The sequence below is a fragment of the Eptatretus burgeri genome, chromosome 2, assembly GCF_056783735.1.
Source record: "Eptatretus burgeri isolate ZD-2024b chromosome 2, Ebu_testis_v1, whole genome shotgun sequence".
NCBI lineage: Eukaryota > Metazoa > Chordata > Myxini > Myxiniformes > Myxinidae > Eptatretus > Eptatretus burgeri.
Window position 1 is genome coordinate 51,367,042 of NC_140962.1, and position 13,385 is coordinate 51,380,426.

A 13,385-nucleotide genomic window follows, 5' to 3' on the forward strand; every position below is an offset into this window, starting at 1 on the left:
CCGCTTGTAAGGAACCAGGAATGCAGTCATGGATTGCAAGTCAAGCTATACAATTCGACGGTGGCCTCATGGTTAGAACGATGGACTGGACTGACGTACCAAAAATGTGTGGGATCAAATCCATCTGAAGAGTGTGCTATTAAAGATGTAAATTCGAAGATTCTTGAAAGCCAACCAGTCTCAGAAGTATTACCATGTCGCCATCGCAAGTCAAAGCCCAGCTGCCTCATTCATGATCTTCCAGAAGGGTTATTTTGCCTGTCTCACTTCGACTGCTTTATGGACGATAAGATTAGTTTTCGTACTCTTCCATTAACCTTCACCACAGGGTTGTCTATCCTGGGTTTAATCGATAAGTTTACAAGCTTTAAATTGTACAAAAAAAATTACAAACACTGTCAAAAATATATTATCTTTCTATTTTAATAGCAATATTGAAAACCATTTCATAACATCATAAAAATATACACTGTGCATTGAGGTTTTTCCGAAATATACAACGTTCCAATAAATAAATTGCATCATTACATCCGTCATGTTAACATACCGTGGAGTAATCGACAAAGACATGAATAGTGCAGGAAGTTTTAACAAAAGTGGGGATGAGGATGATGTTGCTGATGGAGAATAACAAAAAAGGAAAAAAAACTCACGACACTTGAAAGAAGTTATTGCAAACCACCAATTAATTATTTTTCTGACCTCACATGCAAAAATCCAGCAAGTAAGACAATATCAGACCCCACAATGTCTTTCAAATTGTATTCTTTAAGATGTCTAGAAATAAAGGACGCACGCGTATGTCTGAAAGGTAAGTACTGATAAAAACAACTCATTTACCAATGGACAGAGGTAAAAGCGTGAGTCACTGGTGGTGGTTCTTCTTTCGTATGCAACATGTGGCTGCACGTTTGTATCAATGGGAGTGTAGCTGTGCAGCTGATGGTGAGATCAGCTGCACAGCCTCCTGCAGGTGAGAGCGGGAATTTGGAACTTGGCCAGGATGCCGGCGACAGCTCGCCTAATATTCACGAAGGAAACCGTGGGATCTTTAACATCCACAAACTAATTTTTGCAGCTGCAACACCCAGGATATAACATGCATCTGAGGGACAGCACACATATTGATGCAACACGATGCATACGAAACACCAGGGGAAGATTTCATAGCTGGGCCAGGCTAGATATTCAAACCCCGTCAAGACAGCTCAGAGGCAAGTGTGCATACTTCTACGTGATGATGCCAGCCGACTGGTGGCGGTGAACAGCCATGTTTCGTGGTTCGCGACTGGGAACACTCCAGTCTCCATTTTCCTGATTGCCGTTGCTGCAGTAATGGCGTTGTACAGACTTGTTGTAAACAGGAAGTTGCTCGTATGATTCATTGCACAGCGCCTACATGGTTGCAGGAAAAATAACGGGCTCACATTGGTTTACAATGCACACCGTCATTATGATGATTAATATTATTATCCTTTCAAAAACAGATCAATATAGTATTTGCTTAAATTCTGTGGTGAAAAAAATATATGTTGTTGTTCTTCTTTCGGCTGCTCCCGTTAGGGGTCGCCACAGCGGATCATCCGTTATGATCCGCATACTGATTTGGCACAGGTTTTACACCAGATGCCCTTCCTGACGCAACCCTGGTCGCCTCTTACGACACAGGGATAAGGATTGGGTTTCGCCATGATTCTGGGCTGCCCTACACCCTCTCATAGCACGGCCCAGCGCAGAGCCCCCGTCCTCAAGCGATCCTCCAATCCAAGCCTCCGTGTAGCCGGATAACAGGCGCACGCCACTACGCCCCGTATATATATATATATATATATATATATATATATATATATATATATATATATATATATATATATATATATATATATATATATATATATATATATATATTTCAAATATGACGGGGTTGACTCAGCCTGCCATCCTTCCGAGGTCGGCGAAATGAGTACCAGTGTACTGGGCCCGGTGTATTCCCCGGTTAGAATAGGTATACCATATCCCTGTGTGTCGTAAGAGGCGACCAGGGTTGTGTCAGGAAGGGCAAACGGCGTAAAAACCTGTGCCAAATCATTATGCGGACAACAAGACGGTTGATCCGCAGTGGCGACCCCTAACGGGAGCTAGCTGAAAGAAGAAGAAGATATTTCAAATATGACATGCAATGCCAGGCTACTGATAATTTTATCTGATACTCCCATCCTCATCCTTTACCTACCCCATCAGATTTTCCCTTTTTAATTTCAAAGAATTTGATGAAAATTTTGGAAATTCATTGAATATGACGTACAGGATATAGGATGACAGTTTATAGCTGGGTTGGAATTCAAACCCAGGCTGGACAGCTTTGAGGCGAATGTGCCCTCTCGGCCAAAAGAGTTCAAGTAAAGACATATCTCGGAGCAGACTGTTTCTATACCGGGAGCCCACGGGCTTAGCTCAACTGAAGAGGGGAACAATTGCCGTCCTCATGGTAAGATGCCAGATGATATTCTCACCTCAGAACTCTGCGTCTGCCGGGACACTGCTGCTGGGTTGACATTCTGTGGTCAATAGCCGAATCGCATAATCGGTGCTAGCTCAACCTGGCAGCGGAACGGCCCCAAGTAGGTTTCTGATATTATTTGTATAGCTTGTAACACGGTATAAACAATGACAGACGATTTCGTCGCTGGAATACCGGTGACAGACGCTAATTAGATTCCGCGAAAATCATGCAAGCTCAACCGAACAGCGGAACGGCTAAAACCAACGCAGAATGGTAGTACCAGGTCCCTGAGTACAAAAGGAGCACTGACAGACAACTTGGTCGCTGGGCCCCCAGGACAGACGCTCCCGAGTGGGGCGTTCCATGTCAAGTGTACACATTTTTCTGCAAAATGTTTGACACATCGTCTTAGATTTCACTCATTTTGTGCAACTGTTTGTATCCACGGTAAAACATTATGTGTCAATTTTCAGACCTGGGGGCCAATCTGGGCCCATGTTAGGGCCCCTCCAAATTTGGGCCCCCCGGTTGACCCACAATCTTCCAGTGGCTATATCACAGGTTGTAGTGGTCCGATTTGGATGATCTTTGTATCAAAATGCTCGTAAAAGTGAGATCTTTCGAATCACTTGAAGTAAAATCACTCCGAAACAGTAATTCAAAAAGTTATAGTTTGGGGCACCATTTGACCTCGGGCCCCCGCCCCCCAGCCAAACCGATGATCCCGATTTTTTGGTGTGAGAATACCCCTTCATATACTCCAACACCTCAGCATAAATTAAAATGGGTGTGATGATGTGTGATGATGTGATGTGTGATGAAAAAAGTGTGATGATGGTTTTATTTTTCGGGGACTCGGGTGCTGGACACACAATACATAGCACAATATTTGAACACAAGATTTCCAATACACGATATCAGTATATTGTACGTAAATTTTCCACATGCACATGCAGGAACTGGAAGCGATACTAGTTTGAGTAAGAGTTTTTCCTTGCATATTAAAGTCAAGCATACTGATTGTGTAGGTTCTACCTGTAGCAGTTTTTGGTTCTACAGAAAGAAGTATATCAGAAATGTCTAAAATGCAGTGATCTTCAATGTCAGGAAAAAACAAACTATTTGCGGGCCTGTTTGGATGAAGAAAATTCACTTTCACTTCATGAGTGTCCTGAAAGACTTCCACGATGCAGGCAAGCCACCATTTTCCATCATAGTGCACTGTGACAAAACCTGAGAGTTTCCCGTTAAAAGTTGGTGTAGATTTTGAAATAGCTGACTCGATACGGTGTTCCTCGCTAAGGCTAAATTCACGTACTTGAAGAGAAGTTTCAGAGATAGGGATGAAAGCATGAAGTTTTTGAGTTCCAGCTATGGTTTTGGCCGTTTTTTAACCTTTCTTCCTCGTCATACGCCTCTTGGATCCCGTAACCGAACTTCATTTCATTCAAACCATTTTCAGCAAAGGCGAAAAGATCTTTTGGAGAAATAATTTGACTGTCGTAAGGTCTATGCAGGCTCTCACGTGTTGCTTCTCGTTTGACTGTACCTCCCAAGCCATCTGAAGGGCCCTTGCCATGACTTGTGGCAAAAAAATTCCATTCTGCATCAATACCATACTCTGATTTGTGACGACATAGGTTTATGAAGGCTTTGCAATTCTTACATTGTCCAGCGCAACCGTCTGAGAAATAGTAAAGTTTCTTTACATTTCCAAAGCTAGATTTCAAGTGTTCAATGAGCATTCTTTGGAAGAGGTGGACTGAGACAATGTCGTGAGTATTGCATTCTGATATCTTCGTGAACGAATCGTGGTTTAATTTGCCATCGTCCGATTTGAAATAGTAAACCCAGGGTGTAATGTCGCTTGAGAGCAGTTCCAATGGAATCCTTGGGCCGCATCCTGTACGACAAATGAATAGTTCTCTGAGAAGTCTCCAATAATGACAAATTCTCCTTCACCGATTTCGTCTTTCTTATTTTTGAGAAACTGAGATTGGGCCTTGGCAATGAAGTCATGTCTTACTAATTTCACCACAGGTTCACAGAATTGATTAATGAATCCTTCCAAAGGCAGGACCATGGAGCTCAGTTCAGATCTGTCGGTGGATGTCCACCACTTAAACTGAATTTCATCAATATCCTCTTGTTCATAAGCACACAGTAGCTCGGTTTTGAAGTCTTCAATTGATGGGCAACTTTCACAAGTTCTGAAATAACATGCCGGTTGTGCTTAGTTACAAACTATGTTTGTTCATATCACGTACATATCACATGATGATAGCGAGGAAGTTCGGCTATCTGTGGCATTTTGGAACCAAACATCATGAGTTTCACATTTTGATGTATCATACATACACATACACCGTGTGTGCAGCCTGAATCGGCCAGGACACACTCCGAGGGACGGAGCATGGCGAACTTCGCGAATCCAACTTTCACAAGTTCTGAAATACCATGCCAGTTGTGCTGCGTTACAAACTATGCGTGCTATCACATGATGATAGCTAGGAAGTTCGCTATCTGTGGCATTTTGGAACCAAACATCATGAGTTTCACATTTTGATGTATCATACATACACATACACTGTGTGTACCACCTGAACGGGCCAGGACACACTCCGAGGGACGGAGCATGGCGAACTTCGCGAATCCAACTTTCACAAGTTCTGAAATACCATGCCAGTTGTGCTGCGTTACAAACTATGCGTGCTATCACATGATGATAGCTAGGAAGTTCGCTATCTGTGGCATTTTGGAACCAAACATCATGAGTTTCACATTTTGATGTATCATACATACACATACACTGTGTGTACCACCTGAACGGGCCAGGACACACTCCGAGGGGCGGAGCATGGCAAACTTCTCGAATCCAACTTTCAAGCCAGGGTTCTTCTCTTTGAATTTCTGAAAGTCCCTTGAGATTGTTCAGTACCAGGTGCTTTTGAATTTTGTCTTTTCCATGTTCATTCCTGACCACCACACAGTCCTTTTTTCCCGGCATTATTCGGCTGACTTCATCACTTCGGTAAAATTCGGTTACGGCGGATTTCACTTCGTCAGGCAATATTTTACCCTGTTTGGGATTTGGAGACAATAGCATAACATTTTCTTTCTCTAAATTTTTGGCTTGCACAGCCATTCTTTGGGAGCAACTGAATTCACTCATCATCCCTCTGATGCTCATATTCCAAGCAAATATTGTCAGAATACGTATTTGCTCTGAACGGCTTGAAACAACGTATTTTTCTTTCAGGCTTTTGATCACCTCTGGCATGCAGTCTTCATCACATTTTGACGCTGTATTTTGTGTTTTCTCTGCAGTGCTTGGTCCAGCAACTCGTTCTAATTTCTTTCGCACAGAATCTTCTACTTTACTTCACTTTTCAGGAACGTACCCTGGATTCCTTTCCGCCTTTCATTTGTCAAATGGGGTTTCGCCTATCATTGATAACGACTGGTTTAATAGGTCAACTTCCACTTCTCGCTCAAAAACATCCTCGTCCTCATCTGTCGAAAATAGATTCTGCAATGCCTTCGATAGTACCTTCTGATGACAATTTCGAACTGGTCGAAGATGATTCTTCAATACGCTCTGGTGACAACTGAGAAAGTTTTTTTCTGCACGAAGTACAAAGTCTGTCATCGTTTTTCAACTTTGAAGAAAATTTCATCAACATATCATTTGACACATTGTGAAGATCTTTTCGTTGTTTCGTTTTATGGCAGCTGAACGGATCGCAACAGTATTTTCGGAACTCCTTTCGATCTTCAGTCGCCATGCTTACTGCAAAATATGCAAAAACTGAGATTATCCCATTTATAACTTAATTCGATGATGGTTATACAAAAAATGTACACTTAAAAAAATCAATAGACACAATAGGCAGAATAATTTTTCGCAAATGATGCAATATATATATATATATATATATATATATATATATATATATATATATATATATATATATATATATATATATATATATATATATATATATATATATATATATATATATATATATATATATATATATATATATATATATATATATATATATATATATATATATATATATATATATATATATATATATATATATATATATATATATATATATATATATATATATATATATATATATAGTCCAGAGATGATGATTGTCAATTTCAGACATAAAGTCGCCTGCGAGCAGGTGACGTCATTGGAACGATGACGGCAAACGTCGCCCAATGTCGAATCAAGAATTGGTGATATGTGGACCCCGAACAATAAAACCATCATCACACTTGAACCCATTGAGATCCCATTTTCATTTATGCTGAGGTGTTGGAGTATATGAAGGGGTATTCTCACACGAAAAAATCGGGATCATCGGTTTGGCTGGGGGGGGGGGCGGGACCCCAAGGTCAAAGGGCACCCCAAACTATAACTTTTTGAATTACTGGTTCGGAGTGATTTTACTTTATGTGATTCGAAAGATCTCGCTTTTATGAGCATTTTGATACCAAAATCATCCAAATCGGACCGCTACAACCTGTGATATGGCCACTGGAAGAATGTGGGTCAACCGGGGGCACCCAAATTTGGGGGGGGGCTAAAATGGGCCCCGATTGGCCCCCAGGTCTGAAAATTGACACGTAATGTTTTACCGTGGATACAAACACTTGCACAAAAAAAAGAGTGAAATCTAAGACGTGTCAAAATTTCGTTGAAAAATGTGTACACTTGACATAGAACGCACCACTTGGGAGCATCTGTCCTGGGGGGCCCAGCGACTAAGTTGTCTGTCAGTGCTCCTTTTGTACACAGGGGACCTGGTACTACCATTCTGCATTGGTTTTAGCCGTTCCGCTGTTTGGTTGAGCTAGCGCAACCAAAGGGTCCCGAATTAGGGAGCGTCTGTCCTGGGGGGCCCAGCGACAAAGTTGTCTGACAGTGCTCCTTTTGTACTCAGGGGACCCCTTACTACCATTCTGCTTTGGTTTTAGCCGTTCTGCTGTTCGGTTGAGCTAGCGTGATTTTCACGGCATCTAATTAGGCCAAAAAAAAATGTTGCATTGGCGTAACCCGCCCGACCCTAAAAATTCCGCCGACCCGTTTTTTTTTTTGTTTTTTTGCTATCGAAAAATTTTGCCGACCCTATTTTATTGCTATTTTTGTTGTTTTGCTGTCGTTTTCAAGTATCTTGTTGATTGCGATCGCGATCGCAAAAACCCGGAAGTGTTTCGGACAGAACCCGCTGACAAAAAGGGTGGTACTTGAGCCGGGGGAGATTTTGGGAGGGATTTATTAGGAAAAAAAAAAAAAAAAAAAAAAGATCCCGACCAACCTACCCTATTTTTCAGTGACCCGTTACGCCAATGCAACATTTTTTTTTTTTGGCCTTAGCGTCTGTCACCGGTATTCCAGCGACGAAATCGTCTGTCATTGTTTATATCGTGTTACAAGCTATACAAATAATATCAGAAACCTACTTGGGCCGTTCCGCTGCCAGGTTGAGCTAGCGCCGATTATGCGATTCGGATATTGACCACAGAATGTCAACCCAGCAGCAGTGTCCCGGCAGACGCAGAGTTCTGAGGTGAGACTATCATCTGGCATCTTACCATGAGGACGGCAATTGTTCCCCTCTTCGGTTGAGCTAAGCCCCGCCGGCTCCCGGTCTATGCTGATCATAACCCAGTGGAGGCAACCCCAAAACTAAGATTGAAGAAAATTTATGAAAATAATGGAGGCCAAGTAGAATATGCGACTGTTTCTGAGGAACAACGAGGCAAAAAGCGACCAGTATTGTAAAAATGGAGAAATGCTCATAAAAGAAACAGAAGAGCAACACGATGAGAGAATGGAAATAATCCAATCTATGGAACGGACGAAAATAAGTGTTGTGTGGAATGGTTGAAGCAGTGCTACCCCAGTAAAATCCATATGCAAAATAGAAATGGATGATATAGGAAATTGTGGAACTTATACAGAAGCAAAAGGAAGTTAAAAACAAGAATGAGAAAAAGTATAAGAAGTTTGACAGAGAGATCATAAAATTACGTGCCAAAGTAAAATAAAAATGGATGAATGAACAATGTGAGGAGAAAGGAAGTCTGCATAAACATCCTCAGGGAGGATCGAGGAGGGGGGGGAGGGGGTACCTGGCACGCCCCCCCCCCAATCAACCCCTCTCCTTCTGTCAAAAGCGATCATTTTTTCATCTGTATTGAAGTGTATATAACCGAAGATGTAGTCTCGGAATGTGGGATCACCCGATATTCCTCAGACCACAGGTGATGTTGACCACAGCGTTCAACATGGACCTGATTTGTACCATTCAGTTTGTTCCCACGGTGGATACCTGATGATTAACGAATTCCCGGAATCATTCGTCATCAGAGACGTTTCTTCTCTCCTCACCATCCATGGACCAAGAAGTAGAATGGTATCCCAAATATCAGGTAATCCAGAGCCCCGATCATTCTGTTTGAAGTTGACACTCAGTCTGTGTTTTCAACACTCGACAACATGTGTTTTTTAACCGTGGGAAATTCTCCAGGGTATACAATCGGTATCAAATGTGTTGGAGAAGAAATCTTTGTTTTGAGTGATTCACGTCGTCGAGATGATGAAGGGAAATGTTCAGTTGATGGAAAAACGTAATTCTGATCGAACATCACTTCCATGTCAAACCTTGTTCAATACGTCATTTGTTTCTTTCTATGAAATATCTGCCTTTCATTCAATTGTATTTTTATGACGAAACAATAATTAAAATAAAATGTTGAGTTTTGAGCAAAACTTTTTTTTTTATGAGAGTACTTCTTTTCAAATGTATTGGAGCATTCTTGGTCTACATTTAGAACAGTCTTTATAATTTCTGATAAAAAGAAACACCCACAAAAAAATGCTCCCCTCGTTCTGCTCACCCAAAATTATATTTTTCAATGCAATATAAATTCCCCCCTTCTCCCCCTAAACCACTTGAATCATGGATCCGCACCTGGTTCTAACTTGAAGGTGAACACATCAGGTACAAACAGGTCTTGCAATAAAACTGGGTGTGTGAACGATGCCACAGGGCATGTTGGTGGAGTCACATGTGATCATGAAGCGGTGGTGTGAGTATATTGACAAATTAGCCAAGGAAACAAGAAGGAAAACAAAACAGTACTGCAAAAGGAAGTTGAAAGTTTGAACATCCTCAATGAAAAAGTGAGAAAAGCAATAAAATAAATTAAGAAAAACAAAGTTCCTGATGATGGTTAAATTGATATTGAACTGATCAAGGTTTTGGAGGAATTAGGAGTGAAGAATCCAGCAGCACTATGGAACAAAATTTATGAAACAGGACAAAAATTATAAAAGGAAATGAAAAAGTAAATCTTCATTAAATGCCAAAAGAAATGAATAGCATAAGTGTTGCAAAACCAAGATTAAGTTTTAAGAGTCATGTTGTCAAGATCAAACGAGTGATGAGCGGTTGAAATGGAAGGTGGATAATAAAACTGCGGATGAGCAGTTTGGGTTCAGGGAAGAATATGCTTCCAAATATACACTGTAGGTGCGAACGAGCACACATGCACGCACGTCATCCAGCTTAACCGCATTCAACACAAGACAAAACCATCCGTTGCTGAAAGCGGTGTCAGCTGCTACGCTGCAAACTGCAGTATCAGTCAGCCAACAGGATTTACAAGCCTTTACGGCAATGCCAGCCTTTCTGATCACCCTCTCCACAGGAAAAGATTCAACCTTCAACACATTTCTTCTGCTCAGGTGACACTGGGAGATATTTACTTTTTGGAGTCGAGCTCACTCATAACATCGACCTCTTGTAACAGGTAACTATGCTGTGAGCACGTTCTCTTGTTTATCAGTACAGTTTGGAATGTGGCAGTTTATAATTTTGGCATGCTATGAAAGAGCAAGCTTCAATGAAAGCTCTGCCTCATCACTTAGGATTGCAAACATCATTTGGAAACCAAGATGATTGATCGAACCCCTGACTTTTCTCCAGAAGTCCTTGTGATAAACATGCCATGACGTCAATATGGGATCGGCCCATTGAGACGTGGATGAGATTTGTAAAATGTTGCGTTTGGTAAATGCTACTGTATGCCTTGGAAACATGCAAAGTGAGGGAACAAAAGCTAGCTAGTCCAGAGATGTAGATTCTAAAGAGAATGTGGAAAATCAGTTCGGTAGAAATAATGACAATTGAGCAAGTATTACAAAGAGCAAAGCAAGCTCATCACCTTTTAAAAGCTATTGCAATAAGGACATCAAAATTTGGGGGAAATGGGATGAGACAAAAAGTCTGGGTAAATTTGTATAATATTGGTAATATTGAAAGCAAGAGGTTGAAAGGAAGACAAAGAAGTGAGTAGACGGACAACATCTCGTGGTAGTTTGGCTCACAAGGATAGTTGAGGTGCTGCATGCGACAACAATGAAGGAATAGAGAGAGATGGGAATACAAGACTGTCGACCCATGGATCAGAGATGAAGATCACTAAATTTAGCAGAGTGCGGTGAAAGATCAAGACCTAAAGCCACCCACCTCCCTTTCTCCAAGATGGTGTAGACAAAAGAGAGGGGGGGGGGGAAACCCCAAAATTTTATGGTTAACCCTTTAAAAACCCTAGCGGCCATTTTACCAGCCACTGTTCAAACCTCCATACACCTGAGCAGCTGGATTTTTCTCCAGGGAGCCCAGGGTGGGGGAGCTGAAAGTTCAAGGAGCTTAGGGTTCAAAGGTTTGAAATATTGGGTTTTTTTCAGAAACCTTTGAACATGTTGATTGCTGTCAAAGGAACATTTTCATTCAATGACTTTCAATTACTGCTCAAACAAACCGAGGGATCATTAATGATTTATATGTTACGATTGAGAAATTTCTCGCTGGTTTATTGTATTCTACATCTTCAAAAGATTCAAAATATCTTTGTTATGCTGGATGCACTTTTCACAACCAATCTGGACCTTGACACAATAGCCAGGTAGTGTAAACTGAAAAATGAAGAGCAAACAAAATAAAACACTGCTGCCTTTACAGCACCATGGTACCCGTACAACCACATTGGGTTGTAGAAGGTCAAGGAAACAGCATTTGACTGATCACCTGATCATCCTTTCACATGAAACTTAACTCTGCGTTGCCATTTGATAATGTTGATGTGGCTTTCACAAGTGATAGAATAGCAAATTTAGATCATCCCTCTATTTTTTGAGCAATATATGGCACATGTCTCGCAACCAATCACTCATCTCGAGGAAGAAAGTCCCACCTTGAGATAAAGGACTGCATCAGTGCCGTATCCTTCAAGTGAGTGGAGGTGGATATCTCCTTGGAAGTAACGGGCATATAAACGGGACAATGGCAGTCCATGCCCGAACCCTGCCTGCAGGAATAAAACATGGATATATTACCATATCCTTCGAACATGAACATTGCACTGGTGTTTAACCTACTCATAGATAATGGCCAGTCAAAGGAAATTGTTAAAGGCAGCAAGGTTGCTTGCTCGCAAAACAACAAACAATTGCTCAAAAAGTCACCATAAAGATTACATGTGGAGATAAACATATTTTTGAGCAGTCCAAGGAGACCGGGAACCTCCACCCAACCCCACCCTACCCACTCCCAAAAAAAACATAAACACCATGTGAATAACAACCATCTCTCTGTCTCTCTGGTCGACAAATTATCGTCCATCTAATAGCATTATGTCAATTTTCCTGAAACTAGTTCCGTTTCCCAAAGCCTTAATACCGCTGCCTTCAGTAGGATTTGAATTCACAGCTCTCGGGAATGCCAGCCCAGCATCCTCACCACCAAGCAATGTGCCCACATCTTACTCATTATCAGATTTGCTTTTATTTTCATCTCCACTTTCACGTGTGTAAGTGGTTTGGAACCAACCTCATTCATTTATGTTATCTCCAAATCAAGCAGTTTATCCTCACATTATTAAGTGCAGTACATAATTCAATTCATAGCTTAGCAAAGCTTGTGGTAAGTTAATTGCAGTGAAAGAGCTTGCCTTTTCCTCTCGAAAACAACCTAACTGCTCACGAAACCACCACAAGGCCAGTAACATAAACTATTTAGTCTCAATCAATTTAAGATTTCCATCCATCCTTCAACAAAACTTCCTCGCACACAATCCTCACCACAAGCAGCTCATTCGGCATTTGCTTTTTATAACTTATACTTGCTTGAAAAATTGTACTTTCTCCTGTTCTCCCAAAAGAGATTACAGATTTGGTTGACACTGCCAAAGGTAAAAAGTTGCCCGTCCGATTTGTGTTTTCAAATCAAAACATTGACATTCTTAGCTTTGCCCCGACAAGATTTTCTGGATCGGTAAAAGTTCCAACAGAGACAAACAAACTGGCTTAGCCTGAAGTCCTTGATGTTTAAGATAACCCAATCACAATAACAAAAAAACTGATTCCACAACTACACATTTTAACCACATTCATGTTAGATATTTCCAACCACGGCTATAACATCATTAATTTACCGCTCATATAACTCACTTACGTTTGAGTTTCCTTATTGTTCGTCTGCCTTGTGTTTAAACTTTTGACTCAAAAAATGCCAGGATGTATCAGATTGTAGACTAAAGATAATTGTTGTTTATACTTTTGAAATTGTGGAATCCACTTTTTTTTTTACGTTGAGATTTCTCTATGCTATGACCATGCCCACACATGTTTAAGAGTGCATAATGGTTAGCGTGTCTGCTTTGAGTATGGGAGGTCGAAGGTTTGAATGTGACGCTGGCAGAGTCGTACCAAAGACTTAAAAAATGGTATGTACCACTTTCTCGCTTGATGCTCAGCATTGAGAGGATACAGCACGGATGGAACCCATGGTTCAGC

General features: G+C 41.1%; 1 protein-coding gene across 2 annotated transcripts in view; it reads right to left on the reverse strand.

Moving 5' to 3' along the window:
- Nucleotides 1-405: 405 nt before the first annotated feature.
- LOC147032037 (pyruvate dehydrogenase (acetyl-transferring) kinase isozyme 2, mitochondrial-like) overlaps nt 406-13,385 on the reverse strand; it is a 68,870-nt gene continuing 55,890 nt past the window's right edge. For both annotated transcript variants that reach the window (XM_085869326.1, XM_085869327.1), the window contains 2 exons: nt 11,786-11,899; nt 406-1,395 (listed from right to left, as the gene is read on the reverse strand). In XM_085869326.1, coding sequence (XP_085725452.1) covers nt 1,231-1,395; nt 11,786-11,899 — 279 coding nt within the window. In that variant the 3' untranslated portion in view covers nt 406-1,230. The remainder of the gene's footprint in view (nt 1,396-11,785; nt 11,900-13,385) is intronic.